This window comes from Canis lupus, chromosome 4 (assembly GCF_011100685.1).
Source record: "Canis lupus familiaris isolate Mischka breed German Shepherd chromosome 4, alternate assembly UU_Cfam_GSD_1.0, whole genome shotgun sequence".
In the NCBI taxonomy this organism is placed as follows: domain Eukaryota; kingdom Metazoa; phylum Chordata; class Mammalia; order Carnivora; family Canidae; genus Canis; species Canis lupus.
In genome coordinates this window covers 76,888,841-76,908,449 of record NC_049225.1, presented here as the reverse complement: position 1 = coordinate 76,908,449, position 19,609 = coordinate 76,888,841, and the positions used below count along the sequence as shown (strand labels likewise).

General features: G+C 37.6%; 1 protein-coding gene across 1 annotated transcript in view; it reads left to right on the top strand.

The window, feature by feature from the left end:
- Positions 1-19,609, top strand: part of CDH6 (cadherin 6) — a 55,465-nt gene that overhangs the window by 7,873 nt on the left and 27,983 nt on the right. Inside the window, exons 2-3 of the mRNA XM_038535409.1 lie at positions 15,770-16,064; positions 19,280-19,399. Of these exons, the coding sequence (XP_038391337.1) occupies positions 15,770-16,064; positions 19,280-19,399 (415 nt within the window). The remainder of the gene's footprint in view (positions 1-15,769; positions 16,065-19,279; positions 19,400-19,609) is intronic.

Sequence of the window (19,609 nt, the reverse complement as noted above, 5' to 3'; positions counted from 1 at the left end):
GATCCTCCAACTTCCATGTCATTTATGTCTGTGGAATCCCATATCCTCCTGCTTGTAATTCAATTTGTTGAACAAAATGGAGGGATCAAGGTGAATAAAAGAGAGTTAAGGAGTCAGATCCTTTTTGTTCCCACTGAGCTATATTATCTCCTAACTCCACAAACTGAACAGTTCTAGGGGTTGTTGGAAAGTTATAGGCACTCTACATGCTCATTATAACAAATCCCCTCCAATCTATACCATAGGCATTCCTAAGTATTTATTTACTGATTACCTTAACTTATTTGTGCAGTTATCAAGTAATACAAATACTTGATTTGCACCAGAATTTTTTTTTTTGTCATATTATCAGCCCACCATAGGAGATGGGAATTTAAATATGCAAAATGCCAACATCCCGGTTGACATTTCTTTTCAAATCAAAATCCTTAATTATCATTTTGGCTAAATTTTATTGCAAAATTCAGATAAATATCCCTGACTTATTGATTTTTTTTTCATCTCCACTGATTTAAATGACATTAATTTCAACACGAGAAGCCAAGAATATACTGTAACCAGAGTTATAAGTTTAACTTTCAGAAGGCTTTATCTCTCCCGTCAAAATTAAAAGATGTCTTCCTTATGCTCTGTCCTGTTTTATCAAAATAAACAGGGTTTTTTTGGTAGAGGTTCTGCCTTTGATAACCTTCATCAAATTTAGACATTATCTTGATATGCTAATGTGTCATTGGAATCTAAAGAAGGCATCTTTTGTTGCGTAGATGTAGTCTGCTAGTAGCAAATTCCACCTTCCTATAAGCTTTTATGTTGTCAATTATTAAAATGACAATGTAATATAATCCTCATGAGCATGCTAAATATATCAATATTCTTTGCAACCTATCTTTCCATCTGGAATTAAAGAAGAGGTTGAATGAAAGTACAGAATTCTCCTAAGACAAAGAGATTTTTTTTTATTGCTATTTTGATAAATAAGTAGAAAGAATAGATATTCTCAAAGGTCAATGTGAGGAATCAAATTTGAAATTACGTGACCTGGAATAAAAAAGAAAAGCAGCATGACAAAATATTTCACCAGGAAAATAGTCACAGCTTCTTCCAGTTTTCCATTCACAGAGAATACATACACACTCTTTTCTTAAAGAGGGGCATTTTGAAAGATTAAAATGTCTAGATGTGTGAAATATATGAATATTTGAATTGATATGTTTCAGAAGACCTGAGGGCAGGAATGGGGCTGGATGTGGGATTTAATGGTGACTAGAGGACACAGAAATTGGAGATAAGGAGGCAATTGAAGAAGTTATCTCGGCTACGACATTTTTTAATAGGTTTGGAGAGAAAATGCTTTTCATTCATTCGACAATTATGCACTAGAGAGTTAAGCTAATAGCCAAGGAGGCTGCCTGTGTCTGTGCCCCCAGCTACACTATGACCACCTGGGTAATACTGGGCAAGGTAGTTAACATCCCTGCTCCCCATTTCTTCGACTGTTACATGAGGGAGTAAGAAAGTTATTGAGGTGAGGATTTAATAAATTAATACACAGAAAGGCTTAGAACGGGGTCTGGCATATACTCACAAAGGGAAGACCATCTAAGAAGGGAAGTCACCCTGCAATCAAGTGTGCCTTCAAAGAATGGGACCAAGGAAGAGAAGGAAGAAGCAAAGGTGCCCAGCGGATTACTGCACTAGTGTTCAGTCTCCTTCCGTGAAGTCAAGTATCACGGGCCAGAAGACGGTGCCAAGCCGCTAAGGCAGCTGCAGATATGACTCAGAACAGCAATTCACAGAACTACGCATGTATAAAAATATGAAGTCTTCCTTATTATCCCAACCAAACTAAAAATAAAATGTGCACTACTCTTCACCTTGTTTGATGATCCTGGTAACTTTTGTAGATCCTTCTAGTAAGGCTATTTCTTATTTCATTTTAAAACATCATCCCCTTACGGCACAATTTGGAGTTCATATTATTTAAATCACTATGAAATGGTAAAAGTCTGATTAGGTCTCATTATTTTTTCAGTACAAACTTGAATGCATCCAACAATGCAAGAAATGACTATTGCACTTAGGGTATACTCATGTTTTAAGTTGGAATAATCGTAATTAAGTTGTTAGGTTGGAATTAATATCATAATCTCTTGTGTTATTGAACCAAAGTTTTACTGAGGGAAAATCACTCTTGACTTAATTTCTTGCCCTGAATGCTTCACCTTTTTAAGAGCAAAATAATTAATTCTTTGTTTAAAGTTCAACTCTGACCTTCAATATATTGAGTAGTGTTTTATGTCAGGTCCCAGGGCTCCTTTTTCAATTAGTACTTTAGATATTGAATTTGAATCTTCACATACTTATATCTTTGTAAACTCTGCAAGACCCTAGACTACATGTTTTATTCATGTTTGTATCCTTAAAAGTACCTGGCACAGATATGCACAGTGGAAACAACCAAATATTACTTGAATTAAGCTGCAATGACTAAAGAGATAAAAACCTGCCATGTAATCTAGAAGTGTTTCCCAGTTTATTGGTGTGCATAGTTTGATATGGATATCACTGATAGTGTTTTGTGTCACTGGGTTGACAACTGAAAATCTAAAGTCTTTAAAGTTCAAGGATATATTAGGTAGTAAACATATAAACTAAATTTATTATGTCTTTCCATGGAAGCTACCTCTGGAAATTTCACATCAAAATGACACAAATATTTTATGATACAATGGAAAAAGCTCAAGCTACCTTAGTGCAAACCAGAGAAACTGAAGACAACACAGTTGTATGTGCATAAACAAGAAAGATAAAAAGAGAATATACAGCAAATAATATCATATCATAAAAGTTCGTTCCTTTAGGACTTTTACAAATGAAAACCAGACATCATTTAGGGTCTCAGTATAAGAAAGTTTGAAGCAAAATGGGAAAAAGTGAGAGTTGACCAATAGAAAGCACATTTTTCCTAAAATTCCTAGAAAGCTACATTGTGCAGACAATTCAAGGGCCTGGCAAAAAAGAAATCATTTAAGACCTGAAAATGTTGATTGCAATGATTCACACACAGAAAATCAACTATGGGGGAAAATGTGATAATATAGGAAGAGAAAAATTCTATATAATGACCAATTCTTTTCTTTACCAACTGTATGTTCTCCTAATCAACATATTTTGAGTTCTCAGAGGAAAAATAATCATTTCTGGAAAATAATCTCATCTTAACTCTTTCTACCATTTATAGATGAGCACAATTCAGAAGAGAAACAGGAAAAAAAGATGCCCAAAAATTCGGCTTTAACATACAGTCATGCAAAATTTTAGCATGCTTTATTGTTTTCTTTCTACAAATTGGGAAGCATGAGACTGGCTCATTTCCTTACTTAATCTATAGCCTACAGCTTCTTCCTCACCCTCACCCCCTTCCTCACCTCACCTCCCAGTGAGGGTAAATACCTTCCGGAAAGCAAACTTCCACTTTAGAAGTCAAGTAAAGCAGAATGGACTGTAAAAAGTTACCTTCTTGTCCAACTGTATCTTTTTTCTCCACTTTCATTGAGAAATAATTGACATACACCACTACTTAAGTTTCAGGTGTAAGGTATGATGTCTTGATTTACATGCTGTGAAACAACTATTACTACACGAGGTTTGGCGTGGCTAGGATTCATCTCATATAGACAAAAAAAAGAAAGGAAAAAAATTCTTTTTGTAATGAGACGATTTGTATCTTGAGTGTCCTATCCATCTTCCCAACTATGGGTATTATGTAAAAAGAGTAAAAAAGGGAGGGGCTATTTATCTTGTGCAAAAGCTCTGATGTTGGTCATCACCCATCCACCTTCCTTTTTAAGGAAAATATTTTTAGAGCCAAATCAAGAAAAACTAAGTGACTTGGTCCAACTTGAGTGGCAGTATTTTACTCCATTTTATCTCCCTTCCAACAGTCTAGACATCACTTACTTCAGTTTTAAAATGATAATGCAGCAGTTGAAACTTTACTACAATGGCAAACCATCAAGTACTTTCTAAAGAAAGGAAGGGTACGAGGATACGGGATAAAGAGACAGAATAGAAAACACAACACAAAAGGAATCAGTGCCAGGCAGGCAAAGTGATTGGAGTAGCAGAAAGTATTTTAGACATGATGGACAGATGAAACAAAAGCATAATTGCTTAGAAATTGGAACTGTATGAGAAGAGCCCTCAAATTCATGGCATTAGCTCACTTGTGAACACTGTCTCCAGCCTGGCCATCCAGATCCTACACATTTCTCTTCGCTGATTGTTTCATCGGCCTCTTGAAGGAAGGAAAGAAAGAAGGGAGGGAGGGAGGAAAGATGGAAGGAAGGAGGAAAGGAAGAAAGAAAGAAACAAACAAAAAAAGAAAAAGAAACTGTTCAAATCATAACTTATAAACTGGTTCCCAAGCAAGGAAAACTAATAAATGAATGTGTTTATAATGTTATCTCCTAGAATCAGTCACCAGAACTTTATGAGTAGGTTACAGAATTCCATTTAGTCATCATTTATTGAGTACATTCAGGATGCTTGAGAGTTAAGATTTGAACAAGAAATAGTCCCTCTCTCAAACAAACTACTTGTTTTATAAAAATTGTAACTTGAACTTTTTAGATTCTAAGAGTCAATATAAGAATATTCCTTCCTACATATCTTTTACTGCTGAAGAAAAACACATTTTAGGAAAAGTCCATTAGCTAGTGAGAAACCTTTTTTAAGAAATTTCTGCCATTTGAGTCATCATGTCTCAAATGTCTGCATTTATATTTTAATATTTTCTTCCAAAGTGTATGTGTCAGAGCGAGAGGGGAAATCAGAGAGAAGGGACCCAGGGAGCGTCCATGTACCTTTGTGTGGGCATGTGTCCTTAGATATGACAATTACTAAAGAGATGATACCATCAGGCAAAAAGGTAGGATTGTAACCAGTGAGTTACGGTGCCTTACTAAATCAACTTTTGACTGGGTATCTGGCTCTCAGCTTGATTTACCACTGGCTTTTTGAAAATGAAAATGTTAGACTAAGCAAGAGCTGAGACTAATGTCACAGTCTGCCAAAGACCTTGGCCATCCAGAGTCAAGCTAAAGGCAGTAAACAATGCCTTTTTGGGGAAATAACTTCATGTGATGAATAAACCAAAAGGCATTTGTTTAATTGATAAATCCCAAATGAACAATAACATCTATTACAGTTTGTATCATTTGTGCCAATAGAATTTACAAATAACTTAGCCTGGGGTCTAATATAATAAATACAATGAATGCAGAAACCTCTGTAATCATCCTGGGGAGTGCTGTGTGGCAGTATGCTCTGGTGTGAATTAGCATAGACACTGGAGACAGGCAGATCTTGGTATTCCCTCCTGCCCATGCCCTGAACTTTGGGTAAGTTACTTAACCTCCCTGACCTCAGTTTCTCCTAAAGAAAAAAAAAATGGAGAGAGTAAATGTTAGCTCCTGGAGTCATGAGCATTAGCTGATGTAACACACAACACTTTCTTGCAGTATGTGACACATAGTAAGAGCTCACCAAAGGTGAGTGTTCTTACTTTTTGCTGGGATTCTTGAAGGACCACATTCAATTTCAGACCACCTTGAATTCCAAGGATAAGGAACTACTGCCTTAGTTTCCTATGGCTGCTGAAACAAATTACCTCACGCTCAGTGGCTTCAAAGAGTACAGTCTTATTATCTTACAATTCTGGAGGTGAGAAGTCTGAAATGGGTTTCACTGGGCTAAAATCAAGGTGTCTGCAGGATGTTCTTCTGGGAGCATCCGTCTGACTTTTTGGGCTTCTAGAGGCTGCCTGTGTTCCTTGGTTCATAGTCTCCTCCTCCATTTTCAAAGTCAGCAGCCTACTGTGTCTCACACACACACTCTGAACTCTGCTCCATCATCACATTTCCATCTGACTCTAACTCTCCCCTACCTCCTTCCCTTATAAGGCTTGCCTGGATAATCTAGGGTAATCTCCCTGTGTAAAAACCTTTATCTTCATCACATCTGTAAAGTCCTTTTTGCCAGGTAAGGTAACTTAGTCACTAGTTCCAGAAATTAGGACATAAACATCTTTGGGAGAGCTATTATCCTGCCTCCCACAACTATTACAGCACTAAAGTTTTGTTCATTTTATAGTTACTCTGGTACTTTTGACATTAAATTCAAGGTATTGAGTATAAAAGATAAATGTCAAGGGAATTAAAAATTTTCTCCTGAGTTTAGATTTAAAATTCTTTTGCTTTTAGCACTTTGTCAGAAATTCTCCTCCACATAACACAAGGTCTGTTTCAATGGTTATTAAATCTAACAAAAGATAAAAATTGAATTGAGTGGGGTCGTGTAGAGTCTCTGCAAATGCAGAATCTGTATAGTATTATTTGAATGTATTTTAAATTTACAAAGTACACAAATGAGAAAGAAATGGAAGAATAGAAAGACAATAGACTACAGACAGATGGATAGATAGACAAACAGAATTCAATCAGTGGTTCTCAATGGAGGCAATTTGTCCCCCACTGGACATTTGGCACCATCTGGAGACATTTTTGATTGTCTTAACTTGAAAAGTCCTACAGGCATCTAGTGGGTAGGGGCCAGGAATGCTGCTAAACATCCTATAATGCATAGGATAGGTTCTATTACAAAGAATTACTCAGCGCAAAATGTCAATATTGCAGAGGTTGAAAATCCTGAATTAGATAGATCTTTGTAACTCAGCACTTAAAATACGGTTTGGGAGGGGCCTGGGTGGCTCGGTCTGTTAAGCACCCGACTCTTGATTTCAGCTCAGGGTCATGAGATTGAACCCCAAGTCCAGCTCCGTGCTTAGTGGGGAGTCTGCTTCTCTCTATAGCTACCCCTCCCCCCCCACTAAAATAAATAAATAAATAAATAAATTTTTTTAATTTTTAAAAAATAAATATAATATTGTTTGGTACAGAGTAATCCTTTAATGAACGTTCATAGATCTGAATGCAAACATTCAGAGATAATATTTGTGTTGTAGTTAACAGAATACATGGAGGTATCAGATCATATGGACTCAAATACTGCTCGTTGGTTGTATGATGCTAAGAAATTACTTAACTCTTATTTTGCCTCCGTTTCCTCATCAGTTAAGAGGAAATATGAAGAGTGTCATGATGCGTAACAATTTATGTATCTATGTAATGAGTTCAGCACATTTCCTGGCCCACAGAATAGGCTTAATAAATGTCTGCTATTATTATTTTCCCAAAACCCAGCCAGACCAGTTGTCAAACAGATGAATCATATAAGAGAATGCTTTAAAGATAAAATATTTCCACTGTTATAAAAATCAGTCAAATTATTTATATTGTATAGAAGAATATAATTTTTCAAGTCATTATAAAAAAGCAACATAGTCCACTTGAAAAAGAACATGGGATATGGAGGCAGCTTGATCCTAGGTTTTGTCAGAGAAAAAGAGATTTTTCTTGATTTTTTTAAAGCCCATTTAATGTATCAAGAGATGGGCCCAACCAACTAGAATAAAACTCATGAATTCCATTTATAAATATAGTCACCAAAAATTACTGGTTCCAGGCTCTTGGCTGCAGGTCATGCTTCCATTCCATTCCCACTGACTTCTTAATTTTTTATACTGGGAATTGGCTCTTCCTGTCACCAAAACTCATTTTGCTATTTCTAAAATCAAGGGAGGGATTCCACAGACCTGAAGTCCTTTCTATATATAGCCTTGAGATTATGTATCTGAAGTCCCCAGGGAGCAGTGGCAGGTTTATGGGTTAAAAGTGAAAGTAGACTGGTTTTTGTCCATTTCCTTTTGGGGCAATCATGTGGTGAAGGAGAACCCCCTCTTAGCCCCCAGGAGACTTCCCAGGCTTCTCCAGGGCAAGGAAGGGATGGATGATCCCATAGTTGGTACCTATCAAAGACAAAGCAACCCAGTAGCTGAGACCACAGGAGCCAAGGGTAGTGGAAGTCACAGTCAGACATCAGGAGCTTTTTTGATGGCAATGAGGCATACAGGATGGAGCTACTCAGCTTTGATCTTGGAAAACTGATATCATGCTTCCACCTGCCAAAAAGCACAGATGCCACTGAGGAAAGTAATGGATGAGAGATATCTCCAAGAAACCAGTGGGCCAGAGGGCAATACAAGGACTGCCCTTGACTCCAAAAGCCCCCAAGTTTCCCTCTGACAACAGGCCATCTGAGTCTCTTTTCTTTATACACCCAGATGGTATCTTGGACTGGATCAGGGGTAAGGGGAGAAAGCAGAAGCCAGAAAGACTGAGATTTATCTAAAAGAGTTATCTAAAGAGACTCTATTATTGAATCAGGTAGACGTTATTGGATTGCACTAAATTATTGACTCGATGTGCAACCTAATATTGAGTTCCTAATACTCAATAGGATTAGAGCTTAAGGGATAAACTATAAAAAAAAAAAAGGAAGCTGCATCTTCCCTTGCACATCTGAGTGCAGTGTGCGAAAATATGTGGCCCAGCAACTCAAGGGAAGCAGTGTTTCTATTTTAGCTGACTTTATTGCTTTTATTACCCCAGGCACATTCTCAAAGCCTTCTCTGATTTTCTCCCACACTGAGCCTTGAAACCATGCCACGTGCTCATGCTGGATGCTAAATCATTTCTCTTCCATCAGTAATGTTACCTCGTCCAGGAAGTCTCCATAAACCATCAAAGGTTGACATGTTCCCTGACTCTAACTTATCCAATATAGAAGTGCCTTCTATGCTATTCTCCTGCTTTTTACTTATCTTATTATTCCTAATACTTAATAAGAGTACTCAAGTGTCTAATTTCTGCTTTTATTCAGAGTCAGTACTTCCAAGCCAAACTGCAAGTTTGTAGAAGGCATGTGTGCTGCGTTTTTTTTATTATTTTATTCACTGTCTCATGCAGCTCTTCAGGCCCATATATGTTTTCAAATGGTCTTGGTTCATAAAGTTAAATTAGTTTTATTATTGGAATAATGTTTCTGTGAAATGGAGCATTTTCCATTCATTATCCATTAGTTTCTACAACAGGAGGATATTTAAAATATAGCACCATAAGTCTTGAAGCTCCTTCACCTTTAACAGATGACTTCTGTCCCAACACTCAGTGTACTTATAATGTTCAGTGCACTCACTGTATTTATAACTTGTCTACTTTCTTCACCAAACCCAATACATGTTAGCTTTATTATTGTACTAAGATTTAATTGATTATTAAAGAAATCTTTTTAGATCTAAGGCAGTACCTTGAACTCCTCCCTCAGACTGCTCAGATTGGACCATGTGCCTGGTGTTTGGTAGTGATTGCTAAGTGATCTGGCAACTTCAGGAATGTATAATCTTGGTACATAGAGTCACACTAAAATCCAGTGAGATGGGAGATGGAGGACACTAAGATTTATTGATTACTTTCTATATGTCAGAACCTTCATTGATTATTGATATTTTGTCGAATTTTATCTTTACAAAATTCATTCATTCTTTCTTTAAAATCATTCATTATTGAGGACCTATAATGTCCAGTATGTCAGGTGCTGAGAATATAGAAATGAACTGGACAGTTTTGGTACCTTCCTTCACGCAACTTCCAATCTAGCTATTTACTGATTAAAAAACATGAAAACGAGTCATCAAAAGGATAGAATCCTCTAATGGCTAAGTGGGGAATAAACTGAGAATGTATAGCAGAGGAATCTAACTTAGACTAGTAGCTTAGGGAAGGCTTTCCTGAGGAGATAGAGATTATGCAGACCTGATATAGGAGTGGGATCACCAGGTGAAGTTCTTCAAAAGGACTTTATGCCAAGGGGACCATATGCAAGGAGGCCTAGATATGAAAGAGATCAATGTATCCTTTAGGAAGAAGCAGAGTATGCTGGAATATGGGTGTCAGGGAAAGAATGGTGGCTGAGGAGGCTAGTGAAGGGGCAGAGACCACTGTGGACTTTGGAGGCCATGTTAAGGAGTGAGGCTGGGCACTTTTAGCCTGAGAGTAAAGAGAAAACCCTGGAGGACTGAATTAGAATGGCATCCTCAGAGTTGGTGTTGTTACTGTTTAAGTCGGGCCAGTTGTGAAAAGAAAAATAGACTGAGAGGAAGCAAGACAGAGTATGTGTGAGGGCCTCACTGCGATAGACCAGGGAGAAATGGCAGTAACTTGGACCAGAGTGGTGGAAATGAAGACAAGCAGGTGACTCCAGATAGATGCAAGAGGTAGAACTGACAAGAGTTTGGTGGCTTAATGAAGTGGATGATGGAGGCAGAGGGGAGGGTCTAGAATGACTGTGGTGGCCTTTACGGAGATGGGACAGAGGAGCAGGTTTGGAGAGAAGGTGATGAAGTAGGCTTGGAAGTACTGAGTGTAAGTTGTCTACAAGTTGTCCACAAGACTCACCTGGAAATCAGATGCATCTTTGACTCTAGATCTCCAGAAGATGGTCTGCCCTGGGGTCATCTATAGGTTTGGGTATCGAGGGCGCACAGATAATATTTGAATGTAGAAAATAGAGAGATGATCTCATCAGGGGAAAAATATGTGAAATGAGGAAAGACAAGGATCTAAGACATCGGCTTAAGGGTGACCAACTGTTAAGCAGCAAGTACAGGAGGAATAGCTGGCGATGTTCCTTATTCTGAGTTCTATCTTATGGATGACAGAATTATACTAAGCTAGTGTCATTAATTTAGTTAATTAAGCAGGAAAGTCAGAATTCAGACCCAAATCTTTCCACCTTCTGAATACTTCATGTTTATGATGTGAAAATGATTTATTGAAGCATTTCTCTGAGCCGTCCTTTGAGGCATTTTACATATGTTATTTTATTAATTTTCAGAGTAATGTCCCCATAAACTAAGTATCATTATTATTCCTAACATAGAGATGAGAAAACTGAGACTCGGAGAGATTAACGAAGTTTCCCAAAGTTACACAGCTAGTACCTAGCATGCATTTCCACCCATATCTCTTTTTTTTTTTTAAGATTTTATCTTTTTAAGTGATCTCTACACCCAACATGGGACTCAAACTTAGAACTCCAAGATCAAGAGTCACATGCGCCACCGACTGAGCCAGCCAGGCTCCCCTACGCCCATTCCTTTCCCTTGCCCAAGTCCATGCTTTTAACTATTGTGGTTATACTAGTTAAGGCAGCCCCAAACTTGAACACTCATCAGAATTACCTGGAGGGGCTTCTTAAAACACAGATTGCTGGATGACACTCCTTGAGCTTCTGATTTGGAATGTTGGTGGGGCCTGAGAATTTGCCCCATTTCCAACTAGTTCCAGCAACCTGCCACAATAACATGCTGCCATCAGCGTTTTAATTTGTAAAGCAGTCATCAGATATAAAGTAGTTAACTCATACTAAGTCATTAACATGCAAATTCAGCATATTAAAACACGTACGTAACATAAAATTTTATTGAAAGATATTTTTATTTACCTGACCCTATAATCTCTAATACAGAACCTACTTCTAATCCCCACCATGTACTTCAAGCAAGGCTGAATTTCTTCCTGGTATAAGCTCTTTACAGCCTTCACAAAATTAAGAATATTCACTAGCATTGCAGAGAGCGAAGTATGTACTATACACATATATACTCAATATATATATGTGTGTGTATATATATTGAATTCAGTGAAGCCTCAGTTTGTCCTAACTTGATTGTAGACTTATTTTCTTAATTTAAAATAATATTCAATCTGTTTAGCAGAAAGATGTTCTCTCTCTCTGCTATAACTCCTTTCTCTGTCTCAGCCCCATTCAGACACCTTTTCACAACTGTTCTCTCATTGCCCTATGACATACCTGATTATCAACCTTTAACACTTCTTAAATGGCCACATAACATTGGCACTATACTCTATGAGCCTATCAGCCATAATCTAATTTTTTACTTCAGCAAAAAAATCACCTAACCCCTTTCGGGCTGTTGTGGGTAGTTCTCCAGGCACACCACAGAGGTAAGCTACGGTTTACACTGTTTTCTGTCTCGATGATTCATATGCTTAGAAGATTCAGTTTGATTACTGAGCCAGATAGTTACTTGGTGACCCATAGGTAATGGGAGGAATAGGGCAGCATTAGCTAGTTTCATAAACCATGAAAAACCTGCACAATTAGTGTTATACTTTTGAATTGGAGTCAAAATCCAGATGAGAGCTGGCACACGTAGCGGGTAAAAAGAGGCTGGCACTGCTTTGGTGTTACCCTCCATGGGGCCATGTCTACAACCCCAAATCCTTGTATTTATTTGTCAAGGTGCTGCACTTTAAAATAATAATAAATCAACAGAAAAACAAAGACCACGAGCTCCTTCTGGAACAAAATGTTGCAGGTACAGTAGTAAAAAGTCCTGCCAGCCCCAGATGAGATGTGACTTTCTGAGGAAAGTGGATAATTTTTACTTGATGGTGAATCGTTAAAAGTGAGCCAGATGATTAAACTTAATGGAACAGCCACATTAAACTGAAATTAGTAAAAACATGCCTCGGGCAGCCTACAACCTTTTATTTGTTGTTGTTTAACTTCTGCCTTTTACAGTGGCCATGATGAATGACATCACAAAAGAAAAAATCCAATTAAAATCTAAGTGCTCAATAAACCCCTAATGTCTGGTTGCCACCACCACGTTCACTAGCACTGATGTGTTATGTTTCCTCTTTTCTCCAAGAAGAGAGACAAGAACTGGCCCCAGGGGAATTCAGTGGAAGGAGAAAGAACACATAAAGGCTTCTGGAGGTTTCTGCTCTCTGCACTCTATCAGACATAGGCACTGCACTTCGAGGGGGATGAGGTTAAACTGTTTTATTATCAGACAATGCCTGAGTAAAGAGATGCATTTTCCCAGTAGTTTTCAAATATTGGTAAATCAGAATTGGGATCTGGAGAGCAATCCTGTTCATACTCTTAGTTGGTGTCTCCACTGCCCTTTCATACTGTCTCGGATGTTTGTTCTATAAGTCATCGAAATGGTCTCTCCTGACAGCTAAAAATAAGTTTCTGATTACTTTTACCTGAATAAATCTTGTGACCAGATGCGGTATTCACCTACTAAGTTGCAACAATTACAATATTGAGAGTGATGAAAGAACCGGCCAAGGGAAGTCTACAATCTTGTGGAAGGTGGAATCTAATATATCACATGGAAAGACAGCAATTGCCACCCGGTAGAAGAATACTAGCTTTTGATGACAGATTTTACCTTAGAGATACCATGTGTTTGTAAAATTGGGTTTTCAAGGTCCTCACGACAAACTTCTCAAAGTCAAAATAAGAGCCAAAACGTTCTTCTTACGAACGAGGGGCTAATAGGAATGATATCTTAAAATGCGCTTTTACTGCATGTTTATATAGGAATTAATATAGTATTTGGCCATGGACTCTAATTAGATCTTCCTGATAGCCTGGTCCTGTGCTTCTATTAACCTCATTTTATTGATAAGGATCTTGGCTCAGGGAGGCTAATTGACTCTGCTATGACCTTACACTTGGTGAGTGAGAGAGAATGAACACAACTCCTATTTGGGACTCTGGTGCGGTGCCCCCTGCCCTGTGCCAAGTTTGCTAACCATGGCTGCCCGGAAGCCAGATCCAATGGGCAGTGATGTTGGTTTCATTACTCATGACTTAATGAAATAGCTTTTTAAGAGCTCTCTTCAGTCATTAGAATTTGACAATTGAGAGTTAAAGTTTCCCCAGTGGCTCTTTCTGTGTAATCATGGTTTCAACATTTCCTTAGCATATCACATTACACAAATCATGGAGTCCTCTTTTGTTTTACATTTCTTATTGCGTTTGTCTCACTTCTAAGCAATCCCTCCCCGTTGCCATTTATCTTCCATTATTTCTGCCAAATTGCTTTCAAGGCTACTAATTGTATGAATAATATTCTCTTCCTCAAACTCTGCTATTAACCAGCATTAGCTGTGTGGCATTGGACACAGTATGCCTATCTCTAAAAACAAGAAGGTTGCACCGAGTAATCTATGGGGGCCTCTTCTTGTGCTCAAATTCTAATCTTCTGACTTTCACACAAGGTGTGTATATGACTTTGAAAACACTCCATAAACCGGAGCCTTGGTTTTCTTGACTCCACGATGATGGATTCAGTTAGCTCACATTCCCCAAAGTGTGTTGGAAAACCGTCCTCAGGAATGCCAACACCCAAAAAGGTTTCTTCACACAAGAATGTTGGGAAACCTAGATTAAATAAAATCAAGTACAGTTTTAAACTGTAGGCATTCACTGCCTTTAATATGTTAATGTACACTGGGTGACTCCCAAGACAAAGACAGAAAATGAAGTATTTCCCAAACATGGGAGCAAAGAACCCCTTTTCCTTAGCACTTTGTATAAACGATAGTCCATGAAATATACTTTTAGAAAGACTGGATGAGCTTATTTTAAAAGTCCCTTTTTGGCTTGAGAGTCTGTTTTCAAATGCCTCAAAGACACTACTCTGGGCATTTTGTGTAGTATGAATCAACAGGACACAGTTGGCTTACCTGTTGCTAGTGTTGCCGCTCTTGTAACACAACCCATACTCTGTTTAGACAGAGCTAAAATAAGGTTTAAGGATTACCTGCCTTCCCAATAAATTATCTGGTCTGTATGTAGCTGATACTTATAATTGTGACCTTAAAATAGTTTCCTTGATTTTCACTTCTGCAAATTCGTGAATAGGGTTAGCTTATCTGAAGACCTAGGAAAAATACTTTCTAAACTTTTGCTTAGATAGAGAAAAGGGGATTTAGGGACACAACAGGAACTCAACACTCTTGAAACCATCTCTGAGATAGGCAACGTGGGCAAGTGATCCAAGATAGAATCATTATCTTCTACTTCAATGGTATATGAGCATTTGCTTAATTCAACCTTTAACCCAGACCCATTTCATTGACACTTAATCTCATCAGAGCCTCTGCTTGATTACCTTCAGGAGCAGGGAACCCACTACTTCATAAGGCAGACTATTCCATTTTAGTCTGGCTCCACTTTTTAGAATATCCTCACCTATATTAAATGAAATTCTGAGTATTAAATGTTCTTGTTCAAAGTGACCTTGTAAATTACCTAGTCAAGGGATTTTCAAAGCACTGTTCATGGCAACACTTAAGATGTTTCTCAAGTGCTTTGAGTTGAATTTCATACATAATTAAATAAATACATATCTTCCCAGAAAAGTGATTATAAACTCCATCATATAAGACTCAAAGAGACTGAGTAGCTTCCCTAAATTCACCAAGATAGGAATATATAGAGGCAGAATGTACTCAGGTCTCTGTTTCAGAAATCAAAATCCTTTCCTCAAGAGCATATCGTTGCTCTTGTATGTCCAGATACATAAAAGTGAGGAGGAGAGTGTACTTGTAGAATCTGAATGCTGTCGTGAAAATAAGAATATAGTGAAAAAAGTTTCGTTCCAACCAGGCTAATATGTCCTTGGGTCAATTGCTATTACTCTGGCCTTTAGAATTCCCTTCTTCAAAACAAAGATTACTGCATTTTCTATAAGCTCTGTTCCAGTTCTGGAAAGTTCTATAATTGTAAGGAAACATATTCTTTAATGAATGGCATTACTGTTGAGGGCTTAATTAAACAGTAAAAGGAAAAAGAAAACCTCCAAACCTGTATCCCTCAGAAAGGATTGAATGAAAGTTGACATAGCAAGCATCATAAAGACAAACAGTTTAGAATCACATGCTTGACTTTTACTTTCTTTAATTTTTTTTTTCTACACTAGTTACATTCAGACCAGGATAGAGGAGATGGATCACTTAAATATATCCTTTCAGGAGATGGAGCAGGAGATCTCTTCATTATCAATGAAAACACAGGGGATATACAGGCCACCAAGAGGCTGGACAGGGAAGAAAAACCTGTTTACATCCTTCGAGCTCAAGCTATAAACAGAAGGACAGGGAGACCCGTGGAGCCTGAATCCGAATTCATCATCAAGATCCATGACATCAATGACAATGAACCAATATTTACCAAGGATGTTTACACAGCCACTGTTCCCGAAATGTCTGATGTTGGTGAGTGAGATGCAATTTCAACCACACAATGTTTCTCCTCTAGTACATCAACTGAATAAGGGATCCTATGAGTGAAATTTGCTGAGCTGAGTGAATTTAGATGCTAAATTCTAAAACTATCGTATTTCAAACAATTCCTTTATGACCTTTTTGTAAATGCACCTGCGTTTCCTAATGTTACTTTAGTCTCATTTTATCATTATCTTTAAGAAAATAGCATTTCCTCTCATGATAAAGGGATGAAAAATGGCAGGCAAGAACAGGAGGAAGAAAGAGACATCACCTCATCTACTTCCTACCCCCCAAGTGCCCACTCTGCTCCTCACACTGAGAGACAGCAGCCCTCTCCACCTCTCTTAGCACATATTGGTACTGGGCCTGAGGTGAAGATCTCCCCAGCGTAAAACAAAAGCCTAATTTACAATCCAGACTCAAGAGTAATAACAGTTGCTTTAATTAATTATGTATTTGAGAAAGAGCCCCAAAGAAAATTTTTTTTAAAAAATCCATAAACAATGTGCAGATGATGTTGTCTAGGGGATATATCCTTTATTAAGTGATGGATATTAAAAGATTTTCATGACATTAATACAGTGAATTAATATTTTGTGCACAGTTCTACCAATTTCAAAGTTAATAAAGTTTGCCTCTAATTTGCTTAAATTGGGAGAAGGTCAACAGAATTTAAATTTTAAAAAATCCTACTGACATCAGTCTTAGCCACATTAAAATACTTCATGGGAGACAGTGATAAATTTTAAGCTACTTGAACCAAGAGTTATTTTTATTTTCATTCAGTATCAAACTCAGAAGGGCTAAATTACATAATAACTTTTCTATAATTCTGTGAGTCAGATATCAGAGGCGTTTTGGGTCACAGTTCCAAGACTTGGAAAAACCTAATCCATGGAAATTATTGTAAACCCTCTAAATCTTTCTCATCAAGAAGTTGCTCATCTCATTATTAAAGCCACTCTGTATTTTCAGAAAAACCACAAACCATCAACAAAGCAAAAAAGAGGGATTAGAACTCTTTTAAAAGGAAGATTTTAAAAGGAAGATTTGTTAGGAAAAAGTATTTTTCCTCTATGCGGTAAAAGGCAGGAAGCATTAATGAAAGATAGTCTCATTGTGAGCACCACCCAATAAAACAGTTTCTAGAAAACAAAACTTGATGTGCAAGGTGTCCCTGCACAACTATGGGGGTGCCATTCACTTTTGAAGCCATTATAGAATTAAGTATGTATTACAAATATTTGAGGTAGCTAGAATTAACGTGTCTTGAGGAAGGAAAGTTTTTCTAATTTGCACACAGGCACAGTTATGTTCATATTAACCATTATCATAAATTAACATGTCATTATTATGATATAAAAAGGCATCTTAAAGAAATTACATCATGATTGGGGGACAGCAGCAGGGTGGTATAAATGCACTTTGATGTTAAACAGACCTGAGTTTGAAACTCTACTAATAAGCAGCAACCCGATGTCTCCAATCCTTCAGTTCCGTATGTACAAAAATAATAAAGGTCAACGCCTAAGGATTATCATGAAGATGAAATGAGAAAACAGGTGCAGAGCCCCCAGTATAATATCTGGCAACTAACAGGGGCTTAAAATCCAGACAATCATACCTTAAAGCATTCAAACTTAATAGTGATGTCAAATAAGAATGTGGGTGTTTGTTCATTTCTACTCTTAGCTCTTGCTCTAAAATCATATAAATGCTTTCATTCTCCCCACCTTCCTTCCCATATTACAAGGATGGGTGGTCTATCTCATGCATCAACATGCTAAACCCAGAGCATCCAACCCTAACACGGCACAATATACTTGCCCAACAAATGGGATTGTTTAGCTATTACAAAAGCAATGTAAAACTTCCATATTCCCTGATTGTACCTTCCCTGCCCTTTCCATGGACTCTAACAGTAAGCTTACTGTTTCTCTGATATGAATATTGAAAGTCAGCCATGAAACGATCTTCATCAGAGGGTCTTACCCTTTTTGGAAGTTACAGATCCCCATGAGAATAAGGTAACATCTATAGATCTCCTCTTCAATGAAATATACATGTAAGCAAACACACACAAGCTTGTGTGGAATCTCATGGGGGTTACGAATACATTGATGATCATTAGGTGACAATGGTCCTTAAAAACAGAATGCTTTTCTAGGGATCCCTGGGTGGCGCAGCGGTTTGGCTCCTGCCTTTGGCCCAGGGCGCGATCCTGGAGACCTGGGATCGAATCCCACATCAGGCTCCCAGTGCATGGAGCTTGCTTCTCCCTCTGCCTGTGTCTCTGCCTCTCTCTCTCTCTCTCTGACTATCATAAATAAATTTTAAAAATTTTAAAAAAATTAAAATTAAAAAAAAAAGAATGCTTTTCTAAAATACCATAACCTTCTTTGTGTTGTTTTTTTTTTTTTTTTTTTTTTTTTTGGAATTACAGTTTCCAGATGCGAATGCTCTAGTATTCTAATTTAATCCAACACTATCTCTTTTAAGGTTTAAGGTCTTTCAATCTCCTAGAATTATCAGTGGGTACTTTTATTTGCAAGTAACAGAAAACCCAAATAAACTAGTTTAAACAAATACAAGTATTTATTGACTTAAGTCATACTTAAGTCAAAAGCAAAGTGGGCTTCAGACATGGTTTGGTTTGGGTTCAACTATTCCTCTGAAATTTTCGTGTCCTACTCAGCTTTGTCCTCAAGCAGGCATCTCTGAGGTCACAAAATAGCTGCTGCACTGACAGGGTCTAGATCAGCACATTACAGTATAGGAGAAAAAGCACCTATGACACAGAATTCCCAACAAGTGGCTTCCTGATTGAAGAACCCCAAAAGTAATCCCTATAGACAAAGTAATGCAAGATGCTGACTGACTAGGTCTGGATAACTTCCAAGGATGACTGTACCAAGAATCCAATCAAATCTCATCCTTTGGAGATTGATTGGTATTGGTTCCACCCAAGGTCATGACCATCCCCATGCTTCTCTTTAACTTAACCTTTACAACATTTAAAAATGTTGATCACACTCCTTCAGAGAAATCCAAGGCTATTTAACCTAATACTGTCCTGAAGTTCTCCATTCCCTTGCCATGAGAGTTTTGTACAAAAGTAAGATCATGCTTTCTCTTTCTGGCTATGCATCAAGGATCCATACGAACCCTTAATTCATTTTCAATTCATGTTTCTGTCATTACAGGCACATTTGTTGTCCAAGTCACTGCAACTGATGCTGATGATCCAACTTATGGGAACAGTGCTAAAGTTGTGTATAGTATCCTACAGGGGCAGCCCTATTTTTCAGTTGAATCAGAAACAGGTTAGAATTCCTTTTTTATCTTCTTTTTACAATCTATAATGTTAATCAACATGTTCAGCTGAGCTGGCATATTTCTTAGTTTAAAAAGTCAGTGTAATTGAATTTTCTTAGTCATCTGCCAGATATCAACAATATACTTATAAACATGATATCTACATAATTTCAACGAAGAAATCTGACAATAGATGTTTCATCCATTATGTTTATATA